This window comes from Sardina pilchardus, chromosome 15 (assembly GCF_963854185.1).
Source record: "Sardina pilchardus chromosome 15, fSarPil1.1, whole genome shotgun sequence".
Taxonomy (NCBI): Eukaryota; Metazoa; Chordata; class Actinopteri; order Clupeiformes; family Clupeidae; genus Sardina; species Sardina pilchardus.
This window is the reverse complement of record NC_085008.1, coordinates 4239452-4266715: the sequence shown is the minus strand read 5'-3', so window position 1 is coordinate 4266715 and position 27264 is coordinate 4239452. Positions and strand designations below refer to the sequence as shown.

At 40.6% G+C, this 27264-nt stretch overlaps 3 protein-coding genes across 4 annotated transcripts; 1 reads left to right on the top strand and 2 right to left on the bottom strand.

The window, feature by feature from the left end:
• The first annotated feature begins 3295 nt into the window (after positions 1-3295).
• On the top strand, positions 3296-5354 carry rgs2 (regulator of G protein signaling 2). Its single transcript, XM_062555813.1, has 5 exons — positions 3296-3414; positions 3683-3754; positions 3927-3988; positions 4185-4351; positions 4449-5354. Exons 1-5 carry the CDS (start codon positions 3326-3328, stop codon positions 4674-4676), a joined length of 618 nt encoding a protein of 205 aa, XP_062411797.1. The 5' UTR covers positions 3296-3325; the 3' UTR covers positions 4677-5354.
• Positions 5355-7535: 2181 nt separating this feature from the next.
• Positions 7536-21934, bottom strand: uchl5 (ubiquitin carboxyl-terminal hydrolase L5). The gene is made up of 11 exons (XM_062555812.1): positions 21754-21934; positions 20958-21021; positions 20719-20824; positions 20363-20488; positions 20120-20181; positions 19898-20028; positions 18822-18885; positions 18557-18659; positions 18063-18176; positions 9988-10086; positions 7536-7908 (listed from the first exon to the last, which is right to left on the bottom strand). Exons 1-11 carry the CDS (start codon positions 21827-21829, stop codon positions 7864-7866), a joined length of 990 nt encoding a protein of 329 aa, XP_062411796.1. The 5' UTR covers positions 21830-21934; the 3' UTR covers positions 7536-7863.
• A 297-nt stretch (positions 21935-22231) lies between these two features.
• Positions 22232-24915, bottom strand: glrx2 (glutaredoxin 2). 2 transcript variants are annotated; one of them, XM_062555817.1, is made up of 4 exons: positions 24854-24915; positions 23929-23995; positions 23655-23831; positions 22232-22743 (listed from the first exon to the last, which is right to left on the bottom strand). In XM_062555817.1, exons 2-4 carry the CDS (start codon positions 23992-23994, stop codon positions 22594-22596), a joined length of 393 nt encoding a protein of 130 aa, XP_062411801.1. In that variant the 5' UTR covers position 23995; positions 24854-24915; the 3' UTR covers positions 22232-22593. The 2 variants fall into 2 exon arrangements, with proteins under 2 accessions (XP_062411801.1, XP_062411800.1); XM_062555816.1 differs by lacking the exon at positions 24854-24915 and adding an exon at positions 24621-24847.
• Between the last annotated feature and the right edge of the window lie 2349 nt (positions 24916-27264).

The following is a 27264-nucleotide window of genomic DNA, read 5'->3' as shown; positions in this document are numbered from 1 at the left end:
CATGTGCTTATCATCAATTACCACTGATGCTGCATGGAGGGGGGGTGGTTCTTGGGGAATTTCATGGTCAGTTTGTCACAAGAAGCATGATTCATTTCAAAGAGCTTTTTTGAAATTTCCACTGTGTTTTGAAAAGAGGAAACTGGCATTTGAGACATGTCTGTTGTCACTGACTATACCGTGTGAAGAGATGAATGGAATATTAAGTCATTTCTCCACACCTCCTTTAGGAATGACAGAGGACCTCAAACATTCCTCACTCCACTACTGCTACTCACTCTCTTGTGTAAAGTACAGAGATAATGTAATGTATTATACCATTAACCTTTTTGTTTTCATGAGAGAACCATATATTGGTGAAGAGGGAATTTTTGAAGTTTCTGTTCAACAGTTTCAGTTCTCATAAATCATACACACTCACTAACTGGAAGTTTGTGGGGAGCCTCTCTTCTTCCCATCAATCCAGAATGTTTAACCATATCTGGTAACAAAGTCCCTGTTTCATATTGGGCTCACTGATATTTCTTAACACAGGATAACAGCACAGTTTCAGTGAAGAGATATTTCACATTATCTAAGCAACATCTGACAATGGAGACATTTAGTTATGGTACATATCTTTTCATTTCCTGTATGGAACATGTGAAAAGGAAAAGTTTGAAAGAATGCATATTGTTTTTAAAAGTGAATTACTGTTTTGTACACATAACATATAAGCAAAAAATACATCATTCATTTTGCTGACATACAAAGACCCAGACATTTCAAACTTAAAAAGGACATGTTTACATATACGTTCAAAACATTGAAGAAGACATCATGAAAACTATGAGAGCTTCTTATCGAACACAGCACAATGGACAATGAGGACAATAACAACCCAAAAGAATGGCCGGCTCTGACATCAATTCCTTTAACTGAATCAGGAGGTCTATCCTCGTCTCACTTAATGCTTGCGCCAGGGATTAATGTGGCGGACGAGGGCCAATGTACTCAATGTCCTGTTGGGTCAGTGTGGAATCCCTGGGCAGGACAAAGCCTCACTGACGGGAAACCCCACAGCCACCACCAGAGCACTGTACACATTTACTGGAGTCAGTGTTCTTAGTGGAAACTTGGCCTCAGTCGAGTGGTTATCTTCTTCAGGGCAGACCATTGTTTACATAGCATTAGAAGGACATAACAGACCATGTGTCTATGAGGAAAACAGTACTGCTCTTTAACACAGCCAAGAGGTCAATGCGCACACTACCCTGCGTCACACAAGTCTGTGTGCGAAGAGATAAAACAAAACAAAAAAGAAGGGACAACTGTGTGCAGGCAGGGAAATACATTTTTACAGCTTTGATAAACTGTGTAGTCAAACTGATGTTCAGGTCTGGTACGCACTGTTAAAAGCCTAGACAAGGGTTGCCCCAACAAACACAGCGAGTGTTTCATTTTATTTGACAAATCGCTTGTACAGGGTCAACTAACCCTTTACCTGGACTTGAAAATGAAAATGAGAGTCAAAATACAGATGTGAAAGAGTTGGTTCATTATTATTCTTTTTTGGGGGTATTTATCTATTGTATCTTTATCTATATAATGCATAGTCAATTGAATGACCACTGGTGGCATTGTGCTTTCATGGGCAACACTAAATGTCCTTAGTTCTTTTATCATGCAAAATGCAATGGGAAAAGCAGTATGTCACAAGTTCTCAGTGCAATCCGGAAGTGGCAACAAGAAGCCATTGTGCAAGCAGAAGAATACTGTTTTGCAGAGGTCAATGCAAGGGCCTATTTAGCCATCTGAACAAACGTATAGCAGACCTTTGGGAAGCTGTCCAGCATGGGAAATGAAAGGAAATGGCTTAACAGAAATTCTATAAATGCAAATACTATAAATATGAATGTGTTACTTCAGTTCACTACACTTCATAAAGCTTTGCAGTGTCAGAACATTAATTTATGCATGTATGTCCTTACATCTTTTATAAGAAAATACTGTGGCTTATATGAACGCAAATTTGATATTACTGTATGAATTCCCTTAATATTCCATTCTTACTGTATCTTTTAAGATGACAATGGCAGCTTATGCCTCACAATGGTTTGACCCCATTATAAATGAAGTGTGTCTAAAGTTTCCAATGTAATGTTGCTCAAGTCAACTGCAAAAAAAAAAAACATTGAGTATTGGAGGCACTAAGAGCAATTGAACACTTCCTTGGTGATCATAGTACAGTATGTGAGGCGCACAGAGAGAGCTTGAGATTTGTTTTCTAAATGGCATAATTTGGAGGCTTCTTGCCATGCATCCTCTACCTCATTATCAAGAGGCCAAGAGCATCAAAATAAGTTTGCATGAAAAACAGATAAAGTAGAGGATCTCTTTACTGGCTGCAGTCTATGAACATGCATGGGCTAATACCATTGCTCCAACGATGAGGTATATTCAAATCCACATTTGCATGTCCATTATGCAAACGGCAACATTTTCCACCATCAAACCTGTTACATCCCCTACATGCAAAGGAAGACAGATATCATTCTGGTCTAAAAGTGTGCGCAAACTTATCACCTGAGAATAAAAATACACACCACCATATAAACACACAAAATCGAAAGACCAAAAGCCTGTCACGTTTCTCTGTCATGACCGATTAGGAATGCCACTCGTGCATTCACAAACCATTTCCATTTTTAGACACAGAGATGATCTAGAATAGACACTGAAATATGCATTTGAGGAACTTCAAACTGGTTTGATGAGTGATAACATTCCTATTTGCTTATATCCACGAAACGGATATTGTGCCATCAGAAGCCCTCAAGGTGTTTGTCTATGGTGTGCAAAGAGCTGATCAAAGTAAACGTCATTTTTATTTACAGAAAATAGGTGTCTTTCATGATGTTGGCGATACTGAACATTTATTCATAATCTGGTCAACTATAATGTACCCCAAAGAGTGCCTTTTGAGTCTATTTACAGTTGCAGTAAAACGTGAGCCAGTGAGTTTACAAAATATTACTACAATGCTGCCAGCTATAACCAGTTCCAGACCCTGCCAAATTACCTCGTACTTAACACTGTGAGTGTGTGTGTGTGTGTGTGTGTGTGAGAGAGGGGGTGTGAGGGGGTGTGTGTTTGAGTGTGCGCCTGCGGGTACTAGAGTACACCAAGGCAAACATTTACTCAAAGTAACCAATCAGAACGCCAGATCCGGCCCATGCGGCCTGACCAACCCTTGCCGACGTAGCAGGGCTGTGAATAAATATCCGTCGTGACAGCGAGGCGGATCATGCTTTGATTCCAACAGCGCCTGAGCAGCCTCTAAACCATGAGAGAAACCACTGTGTGCTTGAGTGAGATGGCGTGTGTAATGTGTATGAACAGCTCCGACATTAACATGGACAGAAATGCAAATAAGTAAGTCATTTGTTTTATGGACTTCTAAATACTTCAAAAATACTTTCTTAGTCATCAATCGTAATTACTTGAGTAACTACTCAATCTATAACTGATACCACTACATATGAAAATGAACTGCAATTGACATTGCACATCATACTAATGGCATGTTAAAGTATTTGTTAAAATGTTTGCACAGTGGATTTACAGTGGTTTACGATACACACAACACAAATGATCTGTCCAGTTTTAGACTCATTCCTTGAATATTTTTTAATTCAAACAGAAAGAGAAACTGGAGGACTCGATTAAGCCATTTACTGAAGAATTCTACTTCACCAAGGAAAAAGTTGAACAAGTAAGTCAAAAACATATTTTCATTTGCTAATGTGCCTAGTATTACCTCAACTCATAGCATTCCTTAACTTCTATATGTGTCTAACAGTGTGTGCTTAAGTGCATGGCCAAGTCATAGTGGATGATGCAATTCATTTTGTGTATCTTATCACATGTATTTTTCCATTGCTCAGGCCAACAGCTGAAGAGCTGGACCAGTGGGCCCAGTCATTGGACAAACTGCTGAGTAGTCGATGTGAGTGATGCACAGTTATTATCTTCTCTCCTTATCTCATTTGTACAAGGTGTTTACGGTGCACTTCCTCAGTATGAGGTGTGCTCATCATTAAAATGAAACTGGGTCAAAGCTCAGGTTGATTGGAACGTAGGTTGAGATTACGCACAAATGTCCGCTTAGGTCTGATAAGATTTCTTCTTCCCCTTCAATGTAGATGGGAGAATCGCCTTTGAAGTGTTCTTGAAGTCAGAGTTTTGCGAGGAGAACTTACAGTTTTGGCTCGCCTGTGAAGACTTCATGCAGATCAAGTCCCCAAACAAACTTCCATCTCGGGCCAGAAGCATCTACGAGCAGTTCATAAAATGTGAATCGCCGAAAGAGGTGAGTTTTTAACTCTGCCACCTATGTCAACATTATCCACAACATCTAGAATAAACAAAGCATTTTGACCAACTCGATATCTCTGTATGATTTTCAGGTGAACCTGGACTTCTACACCAGGGATGCCATTGAACAGTCCCTCCACAACCCAACTCTCTCATGCTTCCTTGCCGCCCAAACCAAAGTGTACAGCTTGATGGAGAACAACTGCCATCCTCGCTTCCTCCTCTCCTCTCTCTACATTGACCTTCAAACAGCAGCAGCGAGGCAGAGGGAGACATGTTTGCACATCCACACAAAACCTACAGAGGACATCTATAGCTGAACCGACTATTACAATTTTGGGGAGCATTTTACAAGATATCCTGCAAAGACTTAACCAGCAACTGCTGGACTTTTTGTCTGGTGTGACATGCCAAATATGAGATATTGACTGTTCTGCTATGAGAGGGAGAGAGCTCTCGAAGGACATTTTCCCTCTGGTCACTGTTGAATGTGGTCTGTGATCAGTTGAGTTATGGTTTGAGACGAGTATGACCAGACAACATGTAATCCAGCAAACAGCCCTGCAAAATGTGTTTTTGTATAATAATATGATGACTTTATTTATTTAATATGAAGGATTTCAAAGGTGACTTTATGTAAATATCACTCAACAGTTGAGTCAGCCAAGAACATGTGTTTTATCTGTTGCCTTGTCATAACTACATAGATGTATGCTATTTCCATTGCACCATTTGCCCACTTTCTTTACATAATGTGCCACATTTAGATCAAGATAAACAGAGTTCAAGTTTACACTCACCAGGGTCAGTGGTAATTGCTTGCTTGCCAGTGCCACTTAGGAGGATACAAGGAGAGCTCCTTTTATGGTTTCACCCACAATCCTCCTGAACCTACTGAGGCAGCTGGACTGCCAGAGCACTTTTTGGGATGAAAGAAGTTTTATGTTTTGACCTGACTGTATTTTTACCATCAATAAAAATGTCTAATTGTAAACAGAACTGTTTGTGCTGTTTGTGCGCGTTTGCAACTCACAGGTTAAAAAAAAGGCCAGCGCAAATGTGCATTTTGCATTTGCTTTTATCACATCACTTAGCCAACATAAATAAATCAAACTAAACAGATCATCCAAAGGTTAGGTGCACTTTAGATGATGATAGTTTTGCTGAGAAATTGCACGTCACGGACTGCGCATGTGAAATATTTGTATTCACCCATATGATGACCATAGCGGTCAGAAGGGTGATGGTCCTGGAAAGGTTAAACTTACAGTACAGATCAAGTAATATTCACACAAGTGAAGTCAGTAAACCCACATGCCTTTTAACGCATGACTAAGAAACAGAAATGCAGTAATTTAGACTGGTTGACTGGATGTCCTTCTCTAGCTACCCCAAAACACATCTGCTGACCGCATCTTTGTCCAGAACACAAATTGGAACACGCTCAACGTTAGACGCAGCCAGACGTCGGTGATGTCTGTGAGGCTGAGAACACGCAGGCTCTCCGGCTCTTCTTTATTTTCAACTCGCTTTGTACGCATGAGCTCATCGCACTGTGCGACAATAAACAGACACCTCCTCTGTTTGACTATTTCTGTCCACCAGCAAAGCTCATATCCACAGAACTGAGATACAACAGATGTGAGAATGAGTGAGGAAAAAAAGAAACCTTCGTCCTCTAATGCAAGAATACCAGAGACCAAGAATAATAAAGAGTACTTAACAGTGCCTGACACTTCAGTGTTCTTAAAAAAAAGGTGCAAAGGGGGCAAGACCTGTGTTAAGTAGAGTTTTAAAAAGAAGTATTTCTTCCACAAATTGGACTTGGTTGGATGTGGCATTATCCTGTTGGCTGTGGTTGCCCTCTCATGATGCTTTGGTACACCTTATCTTGGCAGCAAACCGCCACACTACACAGGCCACACTAATGACTGGAAAAAGTGAGCACTTGGCAGCATGAGATGATGACTTCATTTTTTTTTCTCTTTCAAATAGCTTCAGGTATGAATTCAAGTTTGTTGATGTGTCTCACACATGCCCTATTGTTAAAACTGGCAAAGCAGGCTGACACTGCACTCTCTCCAAGTAAATATTGTGATACGTCAGAATGCTTCATCTGGTGCCATTATTAAAATACCCAGTGTGGTTGAGTAGTTTGCATATTGGGAACTGAAAAGAGACTAACTGTCTATTGTTGCACAGCACGTGCACTCAAATGAAACAATATGATTAGCTGGCATGATACAGCTTCTACCTTAATGATGAACATGTTACAGGTTGACACATTCCGAAACGGAGAGATTGGACCTATGCACTAAGGAAAACAGATCACCTATATGAGAATGCCGGGCTGTAGATACAGTCGATTCAAATATCTCCTTTGAAACTCCTTTACTGGAAAACATCTTACAAATAGATCTACATAACATAACATTCTGTGAATCTACTAACAATAATAATAATATTAATAAAAAAACACAGATCAGGACCAGTAAAATGGAATTTATCCAACTGGAATCCCATTAATCTAATCAATACTTGAAAACCTGACATAACTTCTACTGCTGAAGTACGATAGTGATCAGAACACTTGGCCAGCCACTCTAAAAATAGCCCTGAACGGGTTATTTGTGAGCGTGTGTGACTATGTGACTACAACGCAGGTGTGGAGGTCCATGTGTGTGTGTGCGTACATACACATCTGTGGACGTGGGCCTCGCGTCAGAGAATGTCTGTCTGACCGCAGCGTGCCCACGTAACTTCCTCTCTCGACATGAGAGGGAAACGGTCGGGCTGCTCTCCATGTGTCAGCCTCTAGATTCTACACGATAACTGTAAAGGATTCAGTTCAGCGAGAGGGAGTTTATCATCAGGAAACTAAAAGTGGATCTTTTCAGAGGTTTTCATGTGTGACGCAACAGATATCAGCCCCTTCAAGACCAACAGCTGTGGTCAGGGTACCAAATAAGGGTCTAAGAGTCTTCCTGTTCATGGGTTTCAGGAGGTCCCTTTCCACAGGTGTATTAATCAAGCACTGGTCTGCATTCATAAAGGTGCTTGGTTTTATACACCTGTGGAAAGGGACAATTGAATGTGTATACAGCACACAAAATGCAAGACCTTTGCCATTGGTGAATTCATGTTGTGTAGTCATGGGACATGGGAAAACACACATGGAGTTCATATGAAAATAATACAGGTTTATTATCTTTCTTTCTGGCATGCATACATTTGCGGTGGATGAACATTAAGGTGAGAATGACTGTGACCGTCCAGAGTGCTTGTCCTACTCCCTGTACTAGTGTTGGGTAGATGGTTGATGGTTGGGGCAGTGGGGGGGGGGCTCACAGGGAATGGGAGAGTGAACTGGTAGGGTGTTATTAACTCAACCACTCTCTTAAGACATATGCGCACACACACACACTCACATACACACTTACACACTTGCACGCAAACACACACACACACTCACACAAACAAACGTGACATGATGATGGGGGCGAGACATCACTTTGCCTCTTGGATTTTTTTGGCACTTTGTTTTTCCTTTGCCTGGGGAAAAAGAACAAATCAAGTTACAGAATGCGGAATGAGATTAACTGACTGACAATTTCCTCCTGAAAGCACATAGTTGCATATCATCAAAGATTCTTAAGGCGGAGCAAGATACTTTGTCGTAATGCATTCTGCGTTTAGACTGCAGACGAATCTGATTCAAATCTGATTTTTCAAATCCAATTTTTAAAGCTGACTGTCCACACTGCTTTTAGCAAGTGTTCAAATCGGATATGGCTTTGTTCAGACTGGGTCACATTAGTAACAGATCTGACAGGTTGCTGTAGCAACGAAAACAAACGTTTCTGCCATCAGGAGGAAATAATTACTAATTTTATGTGATTAAACATAGAACAATACAACTAGGTGAGTGTTCATTGAATGCATGCATGCGTGTACGCATTTGCGTGTCAGAAACCAAAACTGGGAGCTGTTCAGACTGAGACACATCTGTCCATATCCAATACGAATGCGATATGAAACTACCTCCTGGATGTGGTTTGGATCCGTTTAGCAAAAATCGGATTTCATGTGATCGGTCACTGTTCAGACTTCATAAGTGACATCCGATTCAAATCTGAATGGGCTAAAAATCGGATTTTGGCTGGCAGTCTGAACGCAGCCTATGAGTGCAAAATGGGGATCACTTCCTCTGCATAAAGAGGCGTATCATTAGGCGAGTTCAAGATGGCTGCGCAGCACAAAAACTGCGCAGCACAAGATGCACGTGGTTAAAAATCTGTCCACGATGGTCTAGATGGGTGTGTTTTTGACTCGGCAGTCGGCATCACATGGCCTCAACTTATCGCGGGAGCAAGGCGGCTGCTCTGCAGCAGAGCAGCAACTTTAGAGGTACTGCGGAGAGCAGCGGAGCCTAGACCCTGCCTTCATGACGTCAGGTCTTTGCCCTAATTGGCTTTTACATCCCTGACGTATGTGCAGGTGTTTAGATGCCTCCTCATATCCACAAGAGTCCGTGCGGGTCCGTGACTCGTGATTCGTCACATGGTCAAGTCTAGACCACGGGAAGTAGAGAGTGTACAACTTCATAGCAGCATTTGTATCCCTGCCCCTGCTGCCGCCGGCAGATCTCGCTGCTGCAAGAGGTCAACTTGAACGCGCCTATTGATGTATTCATGAGTTTCATCAGGTCCCTTTCCACAGGTGTATAAAATCAAGCACCAATGCAATTAGCCCTTTTCACGTGATGTCAGATGAAGCGTTGCTGGGTATCCTCTGGCATGTCCAGCCGAAAAATACTACAGAAGAAGCTTCTTCTGTAGTATTTGGCGGCTGGACATGCCGGAGGATACCCAGCAACGCTTCGTCTGACATCACGTGAAAAGGGCTAATTGCTATCAATTGCTTGATTAGTAGGCTATGTGGAAATGGACCTGATGAATTGATGATGTTCCAAAATAATCTTGCTGCTCTTCAAGCCTTCTAATAATATTTGTTCATTCTAATATGGAAAATAACATAAAGGATGTGAACTTTCAAGGAATTGAATAAAAACATCAATGGAACAATGGGAATGTGTCACTGCTCTCATTAAGTTACCCCAGCGTCACCTGATCATCATTAGCTGACATAGCAGTATTTAGTTCAGCTGGCCATCAAATGTGTTGTCGAGGTAAAGCATACGTAGCAACCGGCCCACAGCAGAATAAATAACAGGGGCACACCTGATATAAAGTTGATTTTCCCCAGACTGGAATGCTCAAAAATGCTAAAAATGTACTTGAAATGGTTGGAAGTGTTTGCGGGTCATGAATATGAGCCCAAAATTCACATTCCTAACTCTAGAGAACCAAGATCTTAGGAACAGTCTCTGTCTCTGCTCTGCATAAAGGGGGATTTTGAACACCCCCTCTTGCGATTTGGGTTCCAGGAAGTGGCTTTTCATGAAGTATCTTGGCTCGGCCCTTAACTATCTTTGATTTCATTCATGAATTACTAGTGAGGCTCACACCTTCTCACCAGATATGTCAGTAATAGCGTGGGTATAGTGCCCTCTAGTGTAAAGAACATATAATGCATTAAACTCAATACGTGCAGCAGCAATGCCATACTTACTTTTTCCACCAAGGGTATCAACTGCTGATACTCTGCCAGTGTCTTCAGTAGTTCCATAATGAAAGGCAAATAGTTGTGCTTCCTTCGGATGTTTTCAATCTGAAGAAAAGAATGACTGCTTAGTATAACATTTCAATAGTAAAACATTACTATTCATAGTAGGGGTGTGCATCTCTTCCCTTATAAGACGACTCGATTAGCCTCTAGATGCATATAAGCTATGATACGTTTCAGAGACGATGTGTATTAATACAGAATGATCCGGTGCGATTCAATCCTATTCAATATGATGCAATACCGATGAAATAAGGCCCCGAAATGCAATACTGTTCTTAATTAATCTCATTTTATTTTCCATTCTATAGTATCCAATTCTAGAATGATCAAATAGGCTATAAAAGACTGCAGAATCATTTTTGTTACTTTAAAGGAATAGTTCAGAATTTTGGACATGACCTCCAACTTAGCCAGTGTGATATAGGTAAAAGGTTTTCAGCACATTTCATCCAGTCCTTCTAGTTGCAAAGTTCGCCGGTTCTAGGGTAGTGCAAGTCAGCGATAACTTGTAGCCGGACACTGAAAACAGTCTTACCCACTTCACAGAACACCCGAGACAGATCAATTATAACGACAGACTATCGATGTTGATGTCTGTGCTGATAGAATAATGTTAAAAATAAAACTAGCCTTGCCTATATTATATATAGGTCTACTATATTCCCAGAGCTGTTAATCATATTCATTCTTTCAAAAACATATTACACTATTGTGCACATGCCATTATCAGGGTTCGCCAACAATGATGTAGAACCATGGATTTTCTCAGTTCATAACATGTTTTGTTTCAACTTAAATCAACATAACGTTATAATTTTGACTACGTGTTTTAATATAGGCCTACTTGATCACATATAGCCTGCCCCCTTACAGTCCTCTAGTCCTGATAGTGAACCATAGGCCTATTGATATTGATGCTGTTTGAAGAGGTTGCTCCGAAGAAAATCAAATTGCACCACTCCCTCTCCTTCCAAAGTATCATGCCCTACACCCCTCCTCCTAAAATAAATGGCAGACCCTACTGTTATATGCTTCATCACTAGTTGTTAAAGTGCACACACTAAATGGAGAGCTATGATTAAAATTCAGACTGTGCCTTTAAATAGGCGACTTTTTTCATCCATCAGCACAATGCGATAGTAAGCCATTTCCACTAAAAAATCAGCTCAATATTATGTGCAAGACTGATGTTTACCAAGCATGCCAACGTGTCAATATCTTAGCACTATTGTCATACGTTTTCTCAAAGAGAGATGGCTATCCCAAAATATGTTTTGAATGACATGGGGCGCACGGGGGTGAACGGCTGGACAAACGCGAAATTACAAGGTGTTAACTAAACAATTTAGTAGACCTAAGGTCGACAGGCTTTGTGGTTAAAACGATGAAAACCAGTGGGCTAGTCGGTCACAGCTAACTTCAAGCACAATAGCTTAGACTTACACGCGCATAAATTAAAAGTCAATATCAGCATCACGAGATTGCTGCTGTCATTATTATCGGAAAATCCAGACACGTCAAACTGGACGCGAACGCGTGGCAAAGCCAAAACAACTTCATAAATGATGTCTCTTTAAATAAATAACCTTTACCGTTTCATGGCTTCTGCTAAGAAACAAATAGTTCACCACACACATCGAACTTGCATCAAACATTCATCAACACACGTCTGCTTTCACTTTCAATGAAGAAGACTAGCAAACGGACATGTTTGCGGAGTGATGAATGAGAAGCACCAAACCCGTCGTCATTGTCAGCGCAGCGCCCTAATAGACAGCAAATTAATTTTATTTCCCTTCATTTAATAATTGGTCTATTGGGTCAGACTGCCGAGAAATATGTAGGCCTAGCACTTTCAAGCATTCACAAGCACTTTACCCAAAATCCAAGCATTTTTCAAACCTTGAAAACACCACATTAAAATCCAAGCATTTTCATGGATTTCAAGTACCCGTACGAACCCTGCATTATAAGGCAGTCAAAGCTTTCAATGAAAGCCCTTTCCACAGTACGCTTCCAGTGACATCATCTGACTCAAAAATATAAAACTACGAATGCAATTTCAATGTTTCATTAATCATTGCACTATTCTGTATGGTTAGGATATATTTATTGCATGAGAAATTAAGCAGCTTTCAGCCATTACTTTGAGAACTTTTCTTAGTGCAAGCACCCTGCACTGGTGGGCAAGTGGAGAAAACATTTCAGCTTACACACATTTTTTTTACGAAATTTCACCGAGACCCTCATCCATAATGATTTCCTGACTTTTTCTTCTAAGGAACTTTTCTTCACAGCTGCGACATATCGTAGATCCAGCTTCAAGTCCTGATTAAGGCCTTGATAATACAAAGATCAATCTAGAACAGCTAACTGAAATGACTGTTCGGCCTTGTTCTGGAGAGTCTCAAAATAGGTGAATTGTGCATCTTTACTTGACATCGTTTGCAATAGATTAGTGGGCTATTGAGTTTATGAATGGATAAGCAGAATTAAATTCCATTTAGAAAAAAATGTCTTACTAATTAGTGGCTATAGAGTTTATGTGACCCTGTAAAGCAGAACCAGTCGTTTCGGTAAAATTAATTAAATTAAGTTATTGTGCTCACGTGAACGGCCATAAACTAAGCTTTCCAACGATATGTACAGTGCCTATAGAAAGTCATCATACCCTTTTGAAATAGTTACTTTTTTTGTCTTACAGCCTGAAATCAAAACCCATTTTAAAAAAAATATTTTCCAGTTTTATTTACAAATTTAGCTGCACAACATCAAAATAATGAAAAAAAAGTCAACAGTTCTGAAAAATAATAAAAAATTAAAAACTAGAATAACATGGTTGGAAAAGTCATCATACCCCTGACTTAATACTTTGTAAAGCTTCCTTTTGCTTTCATTGCAGCCATCAATCTGTTTGGATATGTCTCTATTATAGCTTTGCACACCTAGATAGAGGAATATTTGCCCAATTTTCCGTGCAGAAATGTTAAAATGTAGTCAAATTCTGTAGGGAATGGCGATGGACTGCTCTCTTCAAGTCAATCCACAGATTTTCTATAGGATTTAAGTCAGAGCTCTGACTTTGCCATTCAAGGATATTCACCATCCTATCCTTAAGCCACTGCTTTGTTCTTTTGGCAGTATGTTTAGGATCATTGTCGAGTTGGAAGGCGAATGACCTGCCCATCTTCAGCTGTCTAGGAGAGGGACACAGGTTTTCCTTAAGAATGTGGATGTACTTGGCTGCATCCATTTTCCCTTCTATCCTGACCAATTGCCCAGTCCCCGCTGAAGAGAAACATCCCCACAACATAATGTTGCCCCCACCATGCTTCACACTAGGTATGGTGTGTTTTGGGTGGTGTACTGTGTTGGTTTTCGCCAAACATTGCGTTTGGAGTTCAGTGCAAAAACACATCTGGAATATTCTGCTACCATGTGGAAAAAGCTTTTATGGTCAGATGAGACTAAGATCGAACTTTTTGGAGACTAATATTGACGTTTTTGGACTGAGCTCCAGGCGCTAACCAAACACAGTATACACACCCAAAACACACCATACCTACTGTGAAGCATGGCGGGGGCAACACTATGTTTTGGGGATGTTTCTCTTCAGCGGGGACTGGGCAATTGGTCAGGATAGAAGGGAAAATGGATGCTGCCAAGTACACACAAATTATTGAGGAAAACCTGCGTCCCTCTCCTAGACAGCTGAGGATGGGGAGGTCATTCGCCTTCCAACACGACAATAATCCTAAACATACTGCCAAAAGAACAAAGCAGTGGCTTAAGGATAGGATGGTGAATATCCATGAGTGGCAAAGTCAGAGCCCTGACTTAAATCCTATAGAAAATCTGTGGATTGACTTGAAGAGAGCAGTCCATCGCCATTCCCTACAGAATTTGACTACATTTTAACATTTCTGCACGGAAAATTGGGCAAATATTCCCCTATCTAGGTGTGCAAAGCTATAATAGAGACATATCCAAACAGATTGATGGCTGTAATGAAAGCAAAAGGAAGCTTTACAAAGTATTAAGTCAGGGGTATGATGACTTTTCCAACCCTGTTATTCTAGTTTTTAATTTTTTATTAATTTTCAGAACTGTTGACTTTTTTTTCATTATTTTGATGTTGTACAGCTACATTTGTAAATAAAACTGAAAAAGATTTTTTTTTAAAAAATGGGTTTTGATTTCAGGCTGTAAGACAAAAAAAGTAACTATTTCAAAAGGGTATGATGACTTTCTATAGGCACTGTATATCGAGGGTATTACACAAACTATCGCTAAGATAACAGCATCCAAAGTTGACATGGTTCTCCTGTCACGATATGCCAGAAGAGGAGAAATCACCTTTTTAAGCGGCGCGTGCACAACAGGAATGACAGCAAATGTGTTGAATCTTCGCCGGGTTTAACAGTCAAAACGTATGTTTTACCGTGAAATGCGTTCACGATATGAAACTGTAGACTGTATACAGTCGAATTATGCGAAAACGTGAAATTCAACATTTTAACCCGGAAGTTTGTTATTGTTGATTTTCTCAAAATAACGTTGTGCGCAAACCGACTGATTTCGCTATGAATGGTCACTTATATATTTTAAAGGAATAGTTTGGTATTTTGGACATAGGACCTAATTTCCAACTTTGCCGAGGTGATATAGGTTGGTGGAGACAGTTTTTATCGTGTTTAACGCCTTCCTTAACTCATCCACTGCCATTGACGTCTAAAAACGTCAATTTAAGCACTTACGTTGACTGCCATTGACGTATATAAACGCCAATTACGTTTTTCAATGGGGAGGGCTCATGGGTGGGCTTAGGAACGATCTGGCAGAGTTTCACTAAAAGTCAGGCTTGTAAACAGACTGAACTAGCGATCTGAACCGCTAGATGGCGCCAGTGCCATTTGAACGAGTAGTATCTGCCTGCAGAGCCATATATAAAGACATAATAGCAAACACCACCAGATGCAGATCGAGCACAGTGGATCTAGTTCGCACGCGGTCAAGCGAATGAAATGCTTACTTCTTACATCAAGGATGGAAAACACTTCAAAGGTATGAGCCATTTACATTGGATATTGCTATATCGACTGACAACAACTTTGCTAGTGCTAGCTTGCTAAGTCTACCGTCCTGTTCAGAGTCCCTAGCAATCTTGAAGAGACTGACGAAATAACAGTGCAATCGTTGTAGACATACTCTCGAAACGCTAGAGGTAAAAGGTTGATTTTCACAAAAAGATTGTTTTCTCAATATTTTGGTCAAAAACAGGTGTTTTTAGCTAAACTAACCCATGTTCTACTGCCAATTACTAAAGAACGGTAAACGATAGAAACAAACTGTTTTTCCTGGTGAAAGAAGATAGTCTACTCTTTCTTTTGGTACCTTCAGTGTTTACATAGTCATAAAGCTCACCGTTAGGTGAATCTTGGAAAAACAGTCAAAATGCTGTAAAACATCTGGCAGTACGGAGCGCTCTGCACTGAAAATGGCTGGCAGTGAATGAGTTAAGTTGGTCGGGGCCGGACCATTGGTCCGACATCCCATTAGTCCGACATCCCATTCGTCCGAAAATGAACCATTCAATAGAGATACCATTAGTCCGACATCTCATTACTCCGAAAAAAAGAGAACCATTGGTCCGACGTCCCATTAGTCCGACCATACACAGTAGAGATGCATGGATGACTTGAAACTGAAAGATGCAAAATTCGCGGAAAAGAGGAGACATCTTTTTTTGCAGCATTGTATGTGCAGGTGGAAATGTGCTAGCCTGTTGTAACAATCAACCGTTTACCTTCGGCTGTGTTAATTAAACGCAGAAGGGTTTTTTGGAATGACTAAATATGAATGGCAATAAACAGATAATTCTGAGAATGAAGTAGGCTACAACGTAGACTACACATCTGAGTGCGTCTCTTGATTATAACAATGAAACAATGTCGCTTTCTTCGGTTTAACAGTAAAGGAAGACACACACCAAACAATAACCCAGGTCGTGCACAGCGGCGCTTTATATTCACACGCAATTAAATGTCCCAAACAATCCCAAGCGTTGCAATTCCCCCTTTCATTCAGTCCCGAAAATAAACCTAAAAGTCTAAAAGTAATCCAATCCAGGAAAACTAAAGGGCCGCTGCCGACAAAACGTCCCGCAGCAATCAAAAAATATAATGCTCCGAAAAAAAGGGAAAATGCGATTGCTGTCTCTCTGCTAGACCAAGCAATATGAACACAGAAAAGCAATCGATCTCACAAAATCTGGTGAATGCACCAGCAGTCCCCGAAGGCTTTTTCTCTTCGTGCGTCCTCTGTTTGGTAACGCAACGGTCCAAACTGCGCACAGCGTTTAACTAATGTGAAAGTACGTTTCCTCGGTATTGTTGTTAGTTTCAACTCGAAGGAAAACATTTACAAACACTCAGTGCCGCAGCACTGAGTAGGCTAGCCCTACTGGCGCCACAGATTCAAAATCTCACACGCACTTGCTACCCTCTTCAGACCGCCCCCATCATAGCGCATTCGGGTAAGGTGCGCGGGTGCATATAAAAAAAAATACATAGAAATAAGTGGCTACATATACATACAATGATATTACATGAGAACAGAGTTATTATATGCAATTAAACAATGTAATATTTGAGAAATGGCACCTAAACCAATGTGGCAGTGTGTTGTGCGACATTTTGGGAAGCCAGGACTATGCACAAATTAAAACGAGTTTCTGGAGTGAATCTTTGAATTTAGTCAGACCTGTGTGATAGAACAATATGGCAAGGCTCTATTTCTAGCTCATATCGAAAAGAACACACGATGGAAATAACTGTGAACTGTGGATAACTCGTAGCCTAGAACATAAGAGTTCATTGTCCTATAGCCTACGTTTAGCTATGTTGGAATGTAGGCTAATTTGTGGTTTTATCGTATGAAAGTTGATACGACTGAAACACGTTTGCTTCGATGTTCGTTTGCAAAAATATAAAACACATCTCATTCTAGATGAAGTTCATCGCGGGATGTGAGCCTGGGTCACCTGCATGACAGTCACGCACCCATCCACTAGCCTATGTCCCTGCTATTGAAATCATACTACAAATAGCGTCACATCACTCTAACTGTAAACAGTATACAGAGTTTTTAGGAAATAGACCAAAGTCTGGATTTGTTTAAATGTATTGTATGGTCGGACTAATGAGATGTCGGACCAATGGGCTTCTTTTTTTCGGACCAATGGGATGTCGGACTAATGGGATCTCTGGTCAATGGTTCATTTTCGGACTAATGAGATGTCGGACTTATGGGATGTCGGACCAATGATACGGAACCTTAAGTTGCAGCGTTCCCCTTTGCTAAGCTGGTTCTGAGCTAACCCATTTCAACGGTAACATCCAAAACAGTCTTACTCACTCCACAGCACACCCGAGACGTCAGAACGTCAGACTATCGATGTACATGTCCGTGTTGATAGAATAATTTTAGAAATAAAACCAACCTTGTAACTCAATGATTTGTTACATTTTGAGGGACTAGTTTCTCAATATCAATCCGCTACTGCCATACAGGGAACAAATATAGGCAATTGCAATGCGATGCAAAGTTAGTTTTATTTCTAACATTGTTCCATCAACACAGACATGTGCATCGATAGTCTGACGTTAGAATTTATTTGTTTCGGGTGTTCTGTGGAGTGGATTAAGACTGTTTTCAGTGGCAGGCTGGATGTTACCGTTGACTTGCATTATCTCGGCACCAGATTAGCACTAGATGAATGCTGCAACTTAAAGAAGGGCAGAAATTCACTGAAAATGGTCTCCACCAACCTATATCACCCCGACTAAGTTGGAAATGAAGTCCTAGGTCCAAAATTCCGAACTATTCCTTTAAAATTATTCTCACTTGATTCAAATACTAGAGTTCCCAGCCCAATCAAATCATAAATGACCCTCGATCCCATTCTTTCTGCAAGATCATTGCATCAGCTATCAGAAAACATCTGAATCAGGACCTACTTTGTATCTCTTCAGTTTCTGGTTCTCCTCTTCAATCAGGAGCTGGTACTTAGCGATCTCTGACTGGATGGAGCTGAACAGGTTGCTGCTCTGGTCAGTGTCCATAGGTTCTTCCTGCATGACAGACACCTGATTTAAAACCGTCTGCATTCTCTGGGTGTTTTACAACCCCTCTCATGCATCCCCAGCATTGCTTTCATATGGACATTCCTTTCAAAAACACCAGACCAGATCAGCGATGATTTATAAACAACTCACACTTGTAATTACAGCACAGCACTCTCTCTCGCAAAACAATACAGTCTAGTGCGCCAAGAGATATGATCAATTATCACATTTCACAAAATAAAAACATATGTTCAAAAAAAAAAAAAAAATAGAAACAACAAATGTGAGATTTACTGAACGACTATCTAAGGTGGACTTGGATAAGAAATGCAAGGATGCGCAGGACTGAGATGTGGTAGTTGTGTTGTCGGTGGTGGAGGTCTCACCTCTGTCAGCTGGGCCTGTAGTTCTGTGATCTTGCGCTCAAAGATCATTTTACGATCTGAAACTATGGCCATAAGATTGAAGCGGATTTCTCCTTCACTGTACCTTAAAAACGAAGGGATGGAGAGAACAGCCCAACCATCAGGTTATAAGGAGTTGGGTGAGACACATTAAAGGAATAAGGTGCCGTCGTGGTCCGCTAGAGAGACACTACAGTATAGATAAAGTAGAACTACTGCTTATTACTTTACAGCATAACATACTTACTTCTGTATTCTTTTCTCAATGACAGGTCGCACTGCATTAATCCAGTCATCTTGATTACATACGCCTTGAGGGGAATAAGTAACAAAAATGAGTGGAGGCAACTGTGGGTGTGGAATCAGAGTCTAATCTAATTATCAGCCACAGATGCGCAACACATAACCACACATAACGTTAAGTTCACCTCAAAACCAGACCAAACTCATTTTTGATCAACAAATTTCATGACTTTTAAGACCTTTTGAAGACCTCTAAGAATAAAAATTAAGACCATTACCACGGCAAAAAATAAATAAATAAATATATAAAACTACTCTAGGCTGATCAGTTTACACAAGCTCATTTGTACTGGAGTGCAAATAGTGCATGTCAGGCAACTGTCTTCTCAATAGTGCAACAACACTGCTGTAAATAACGTACAATCAGTGCATAAACAAATCAAGTTGCAAAAGTTAAACATAGGGCTCCAGACTTTTTGCGTTGGTTGCACTGGTGCACCTAAGTTTTTTTCTCCTTGGGATAGGCCCTTTTGAGTCTTGGAGTTGATCAGTCAACTTGAATGCAAGAGTTTTAATCAAATGTGCAGCATGCTAATGACCTAGACATTTTTTCCAGTCGCACTCTAAAAAATCTTGGCTTGTGTCTGCAACTCTGAAACAATTTCTTCGTCTGTTTCTATGACAGGCCAACGGGGAAAACACTGCCCCCTAAATGTGTGATGCCTGTGCTAACAGGCACAGGCTACTTTTTACTGTTTTGTTAGCCAGGGACGTGCGCTGGTGAAACAACGTTGGCAGAGTCTCTTGCATATCTTTCTTTCATTCCGCCAAGATGAAATTTAATGCCACCCAGATTAAATTTAATGCCACTCTTTGAAAATGAGCGAAATATAATACGAGATACGTACGTTTCAAGACCTTAAAGACTTTTTAAGGATCAAGATCAGGAGACACTGATTTTAACTGTGATGGCCTAGTGCTCAAAACATTTTTAAATGAAGACTTTCATAGGCTTATTCTATGTCCAGGACACTGACTAGAGATGACCAAAAACATTCACACTTCAGTTCGGCAACATACCAAGGTCTATTGGTCCCTCACGGAGGCCATCCAGCTCATAGAGTCTGCCGTTGACAGGGACATAGCTCACAAAATGGAAGGCATCTTCATCTTTTGCGGATGACTTTGCATCAAACTCAAACATCTGTTGTCTGCAAGGGATAAAACAGTTGAATGCATATCCCTTGTTGTGGAATATCACATGTGGGAATGTACTGCTTTGCCACAATGAATGGTCTGTACCTGGCAAAACCATTGTGGACTTGACGAATTACTTCAGAATTGCTCAGAGCCAAGCCTTTCATCTGAAACAAAAAAAAGAAAGAACAATTACACACCCCCCAAAAGCCATAATTTCTCTAAATGCAAACAGATGTAATACCAATTTCAAGCAAAACCTTCAACTGTAGTTTGCAGGGTTGTATGGGCACAAAATTATGTTTGAAACACATGAATATCTTTCAGAGATTTTGTAAGAAAACTTACAGCAGCATCAAAGCTTAAGGAGAACTCTTTGAACTCTGCCAATGTATCTCCAAGGAGTACATCTTGATGTGTGCAATTTAATAACACACTGACAATTGCCTGGGTTGCACAGGCATTGTTTATGACCTGTAAATGCAGTCCAACAGAACAAAATCAGCACCCCACAAACATATAACATGTTTTTACTATTGAACTAATGACAATAATAAATTATCACTAAGGGACAAATGGAAGTACATGTTACTTATTTCACCAAATCAGTTAGACATGAACTTCTAGCCAACAGATTAGCATTTACAGGGGATGTCCTAAATGTGCTACTGAATCAGTTTTGGCAGCCCTAACACACAAGATACCTGTTTGGCAAAGAATATGTGGTCAAGTCTTGAATCTTGAACAATTGATCCAGCTGGCTCTTCACCAGGCTGCCACTTGAAAAGGAAAATCAGTCCGTGAACAGGTCTGCAAATGAGGACAACAGGGTCAATAAGATGAATATAAGCACCCCAATTACATGTTCCTGCAGCAACATGGGGCATTGATGGAGAGCACCTTCACAGCATTAAAAGCACACATGAATGCTGAATGTACTCACTTCAGATTCTCAAAATTTTCTGGTTCCATACTCCATATCTCCTCCACCTGCGCACCTTTACATCCTATAGAAAACGGGTAGGAATGGTTACCTATGCTATCTTTATGTATCTGACAAGATGTCTTAGCAGGGATGGAAATTTGTTCACAGTGAAAGTCAATTTTGAGGAATGTAATAATAGTAGTAGACTATTGACCTATTGAACACAACAGACGAACGAGAATTATAACACATGCATAACAGTGAGTTTAACAATCAAATAGTATCTCAATAGTAACAATAGTATCTCAATAGTAGCAATAGCATCAAGCCCTAGCGTTTGACAGGCAGCGTTTCATGTGTTAAAACAATCATTTGTATCATGTCCAATGAAAATAATAAAATGCAATCTACACGCTTTGGAGACAAATAGTTTGCTGCCCCGAATAAGTGGCGACAGTTACCTGGGTAAAGGGGTTTGCCTGAATCATCCTTTGACTAACATTAGCTAGTTAGCCTGCTGTGAACAGGGCTAACGTTACATCTGCCCGATATTAGCTACTTAGCAAGCCACTGCACTACATTATCATTATGCGGTTCTCTGAGGGAAAAAAGGCTTAAGGCCAACAGCAACATTACAAACGTGGACGGGCAAATAAAACCACAGAGATTCAAACATCTTTCAGCTGCTCAAAGAGGACATGTATACATGCAACGCATGCCAGTAAATTCGAGCATCATGTAAAGAGTGAGCTAGCCTGCTAACCAAACTGTTAGCCATCCTAGCCGTTAGCTCAGGTTGCCCACACTGACTCACCAAATCCTTTTATCAGTTCTGTGAAAACCCCTGGGTCACTTTCCATCAAACACCATTCTCCAGCGCTTCCGGCCATTTCAGGGATGTATTTAATTTCTCAGTAAAACCGTTATACATGCGAGATAAGAGTATTGTATAGGCGGGCTCAGCTAAGCTCTACCAGGCAGTCACGGATAACTACACAGTAGCAGCTACACACGCCGCATAATTCCCGGCAGGCTTTTCGGATTGCTGAGAAATTTTTGACCAATCTCAGACATTCTCAAAGATACGTCGCACCTAACCGCGTTTAATCAAAATACTTAAATAAATAATAATAAAAAAACGTGTTCCAAAAGTCATTTATTTCAAATGAAATATTTACATAATTATGCTATGAGAGAATAGGAACGCCCGTGCATAATCGTTTTGCATTGTTAGATAGATCCATGTTTATGTGTTTCATGCATGCTGTTCTCCATACAATTAAACAGTCATATTACATGTCTCACCACCATATTTATTGTGCATAATGTAAAATAACAATAACAATCCAAATACTGTTACAAAGTATGTTGTTTGCCACTAACATAACCACGTGTCCACATAACCAGAAAACAAGTACAACTTAGATGAAAGGGTGATGCACAAGCCATGTTGTTGGACAGACATTTATTAAAATATAGCTTTACATCCCTTATTTATGAGGTAGGCTAATGTCATGCATTACAGTTAAAATTAATACAAATATACACTATATCAAAAAGAAAGAGTATCCACATCTATTAAATAATTGCTCTGGCTGGGGCAACATGTCACAGGAAGTTAGTGAACGATTTTATTATGATTGGAGAGAAGAGGCTACCCGCTGCCGGAGCCGGAACCAGAGCTCTCTGAGGAACAGCATGGGGTGCACTGTTCTATTAATGGCCGCAGCTTTCCCTGCTGGTGCAGCTCCTTAGTGTCTGAACCTCCGCCGATGCACTGGCCATTGATAAAGACTCTGGGGACCTGATATGACAGAACATAAAACAGGTTTTTTTTTGTCTGACTATATTCTCATCAGAAAGAGGGAAGTTGTCCCTTTCAAGTGAATTTGAATGTAAGACACTTGTGATTGAGAGAACAGCTGACAGCAATAGAAAGATAACAAGAATTCATAAATACATGAAATACAAGTTGTATATATTGCTCTGCTGGCACAAAATGCTTAATACCATATCTGGTCAGTGTCTTCAAATTCATCCAACCAGATATTGCTCCATATTTAAGTAATGGAAGTAAAATGCAATACCCATTTACAGGTGAACTGGCAATGAATAGTATAATAATAATAACATATGGCATAAGGTATTGACATTGACAGTGGTCCTTATATGTTTTCAGTGGTAATTACATGAATATAACTGGCCGGTAGAATGTTGGGAAATCCCATTCAAGTCAATGGAGCATTCTACTGTACTAGCATTGTGAAGAGCCGGATAACAATCAAGGGATAATGTATAGAAAGCCGGTCATTATCTGGAAAATAAGTCCCAACAGGGTGAACCGGACCCCCGAAGTGGAGTGGAGGGATCTTGCTTAGGCCTGAAAGGACTTATTTGTCTGATACAGGCTACAATCTGATCATCCCACTTATTATCTGGCTACTTCTCAACACAAGAAAAAGAAGCTTCACGATATGTCTCTTTACATTTATCTGATATCGTTCCGTTATGGCTTTTGCTGAAAAGAGAATAGTTTGCAACACATGCTGAACATTCTTTAGAACATAGCTAATCAACCATTTGCGGTAAATTTGAATGAAGTTCCATTGCAAGAAGTGACCAGACTAAGGAGTTACATGAAAGACGTGAATCAGAAGCACAAAACCCCTTGCCATTGATAGCAGTAGTTTAGGCATTTCAGAGTGAAATCCTCACCGTCTTTGCACCGGTAATTTGTGCCAATGCCTCCTGGAGCTGCCTACCATCGTTGTGCTGATCCAATTCAATCACTTTGTATGTCGCACCTATTTCATTGAACACATTTTTGGCCATCTTGCAGTATGGACAAGATGTTTTAGAGAATATGACAACACAGTTACGAGACACCATATCCTGTGGGAACAAGACAATTCCATCAATAGCTCATAAATGAAACAAGTGCTCTATGTGTATGTGTGGAAAAATGGAGGGGGAATGAAATGAAGCCTACCTGAACAAACTGAGTACATGCTGAGCCTGGCAGAGCTCCGGATGTTGACGATGACAAATTCCCCATCCTGCAGAAGTACACAGGAGAGCGCCATTGTACAAGGTGCAATTCAGCGTTCACCGCCACACACATCTATCTCTACCACTACTGTGCCTATAACTAGATAGAAAAACAATAACCTCATGATTGTTATCCTCCGGTAAGAATACAGTCTCACGGGAACAGAGAGTGCCATTGTTAGTAAGACTAAGGAGGTAATTTTGTTTTCCATTGTATATCTCAAAATCACAAATAGTTAAGAAATTATTAATGATAGACACATCAGAAGTTAGAGGTCGACAGAGGTTCTAGAGACGTAAAGACACATGTTGTGTTCTTCAGAATAGTGATGTCTCAAATGAATTAAAACCTGACACTTTGCTTCACAGACAGCAAACAGCAAACAGACGGAATCTAGGTTAATGCTTGTGTAAAGATAGACCTGGAAGGATCTGACTGAGGACGTAACCATACTTAATATCTTGAAGTTACGTCTAACTACTGCAAGACTTTAGCAATAGCTATGGCATAGCCTATTTGCTGGTGAGTGAAATAGCTTGATTGTGCATCCTTTACAAATATTATTCATGTGAGCACGAAGACACACTAAACATCGCTGACCTCTAAATGAACAGAAGAATAACAAAAGTGACCTTTGTCTGAGAATAACACCCCATGTAAGCTTTGCCAGGTATCCTCGCGCAAGCATTCTGTCTAGCCACTGCTTGCCAGCAGGCTGGAAACCGATGAAATGGGTTCAGCAAACGTTAACAAAATGAGTGACCATATGTTAATATGCAAAAAAGGCACACGAGGTTAGTCGCCCCGGATAAACTTCAATGAACACTCAAAGTTTAAAGTCCGTCACATGTTTCATAATTCGTACCTTCAAGGGAATTATTTACCGGATGTGTTGATAGTTGTTATTTTTGGGGAGGATGCCGAATGCAGTGTTTATCGCCCCCTGTTGGTAGGGAGAGCAATGTATTAACATTATATTAAAATATTATTTATATTCAGGTGATATAAACACCAGCTGATAGGCATACCTAAGCTGGAGGAGGTGTCTCAATCACGAATAAATCCAGCCTATGGATAAATAATGTATGAATTCTTCATTTATTTCTATGTATATATTTCCAATATTCTGTATCTATTACCATGACATTTTAATACAGAATTGTCTTTCTGTGCAGTAGGCTATGGTAAATTGAGGTAAATAAATTGTGGTAAATAGAATAATAATTACATAAATTCTAAAATGTTTAGAATAACTATATATATATATGTGTGTGCAATGTTTAAATTATTAACTTAATTAAATAGATAGGAGGCTTACGGTAGAAATGTTTAGAAGTCTTCCGTTTTCTTTCTCTCTTACACACACACACACACACACACTAACATACACACACACACACACACACACATGCACACACACACACACGCACGCACGCACGCACGCACGCACGCACACACACACACACACACACACACACACACACACACACACACACACACACACACACACACACACACACACACACACACACACACTCAAGCGTATCAACCCTGTTCAATGTGTTCACTTACTTTTGTGAAATTGTGCAATGAAGAAGAATTCGATTCGGCTTGGTTTACTCAATCAATTTGAAAGAGATCAAAGGCACCCAGGAAATGTTGGCACAAAAATGGATCCACCAGTTGTTACTCACCTATTCACAGCTGAGCTGTGGCCTCAAATGACTTCTCTATGGGGACAGAAAGAGACCTTGAATTATTTAGTGGTTACATATTTTAAAGTTTAATGACCAGAAGTCATCCTCATTAATAACCCGAGCGCACACATTTGCACTTGTTTCAGCCTCTGTTGAGATTCTGCATGGTGGGCATTTGCCAGAGTGCATGATCATCCATTATCAGCCAGCCCCTCAATAAGCTAACTCTAAAATCCATAGCCCTTACAACATAGATAAGAGGAGGCCAGGAGAATGTGATTTCTCATCCAGCCGCCCTCAACAAGACACCAGTCAAGGCAGGCCATTCTCTTTTTTAATCATTATAATTTCATTATCTCATAATGCTCTTTTTTTTTTTGCTGTTTGCCATCAGAGATGACCCTGTGGTGTGGGTACTCGGCTTCAGATATCAAGAGTGGATATGTATTCCTCTCTATTCCTCTTTATGAGAGCACGTCTATTAATCATCACCATAGCTGGTAATATTGGCGAAGTCATCCAGGCCTTTGAGAATGTAATCCCCCCCCCAATCCCATCCGCCGCCCTACACCCCCACCCCTCCCCGGGGCCTGGCTTTAGTGGTTTTCGCCCACGCCACAGCACAGAGCCCAGTGCAATAAGCCCTGTTGATTTAATATCTGTTTGCTGCATGCGTTTTACCGATGGCCATGTAATCAGGCAACATGGTGCTGTGGCGGATGCCCTCATAAATCACCCTCCCCGGTGGACAATCATCACTTGCTCTCGGGGAGGCAGGCTCAGCAGAACCTCTGATTGCACTTACGGGCTTATTAGACTTCCACGCTGCCACAGGAGGACAGCTCTGCGTTGCTTGTGTCTTTTTTTTTTTTTTTTTTTGCTGCTGCTGCCGTCCCAGGGCTTGTGGACATCACGGCAGACGGAGACTAAATGTTTCTCGGAAATGAATGGACGGAGTTTAAATCTAAAAGGAAAAACAAAAACTGGGTCACAAAGGTTGGGGATAAGGGAAAGTTTTGGGGATGTGATGGAACTGTTAGAGTCCTCATTTATCTTCCTTCACCCACCCACACAGTATGCTTCTCAGAGACTGGGTTTGTGGAATGTGCTGCTCATGGGAAGTGGCTTGTTATCAGTTGTGACATCTTTGTAAGGAAGGCTACCGTGATGTGTCAGGAGAACATTGTTTTGAATGCTGCACTGGCGGCTGATATTTATGTCTTTATTTATTCATGTATTGGCAAAGAAAATTGGATATCTTGTCATGGCCATGACAACAACATGATAGGTATTGGTAAGACACACTCTCTCTCTCTCTCTCTCTCTCTCTCTCTCTCTCTCTCTCTCTCTCTCTCATAGCCTCTCTCTCTCTCACACATGCACGCACACACACACGCAAGCACGCACAAACGCACAAACGCACGTCCCTATTTCTCTGGACAGTCTCCGCTAGCTCCTCAGGCCATCTAGTCTTGTCCGTGTACTATCTGGGCACTGTAAAGGAGGTCACGCTTCGACAGTCACTGCCGTTCAAGGTCTCAGCAGGGATTTCACAGTGCCTTGGGCACAGTAATCCACA

Bases quoted from the DNA above. Each gene is read 5' to 3' on its own strand.
- glrx2 (XM_062555816.1), bottom strand. From the start codon at position 24,676: ATGCTTGCGCGAGGATACCTGGCAAAGCTTACATGGGGTGTTATTCTC. The intron at 23,996-24,620 runs GTCACTTTTGTT...GTACTTCTGCAG, and splicing joins GGTGTTATTCTCAGACAAAG to GATGGGGAATTTGTCATCGT. The intron at 22,744-23,654 runs GTGAGGATTTCA...CTGTCATATCAG, and splicing joins AAATTACCGGTGCAAAGACG to GTCCCCAGAGTCTTTATCAA.
- rgs2 (XM_062555813.1), top strand. From the start codon at position 3,326: ATGAGAGAAACCACTGTGTGCTTGAGTGAGATGGCGTGTGTAATGTGT. The intron at 3,755-3,926 runs GTAAGTCAAAAA...TCCATTGCTCAG, and splicing joins CCAAGGAAAAAGTTGAACAA to GCCAACAGCTGAAGAGCTGG. The intron at 3,989-4,184 runs GTGAGTGATGCA...CCTTCAATGTAG, and splicing joins CAAACTGCTGAGTAGTCGAT to ATGGGAGAATCGCCTTTGAA.
- uchl5 (XM_062555812.1), bottom strand. From the start codon at position 21,829: ATGGCCGGAAGCGCTGGAGAATGGTGTTTGATGGAAAGTGACCCAGGG. The intron at 18,177-18,556 runs GTGAGACCTCCA...TCTGTCATGCAG, and splicing joins TACAGGCCCAGCTGACAGAG to GAAGAACCTATGGACACTGA. The intron at 7,909-9,987 runs GTAAGTATGGCA...CTTTTTCCCCAG, and splicing joins TGATACCCTTGGTGGAAAAA to GCAAAGGAAAAACAAAGTGC.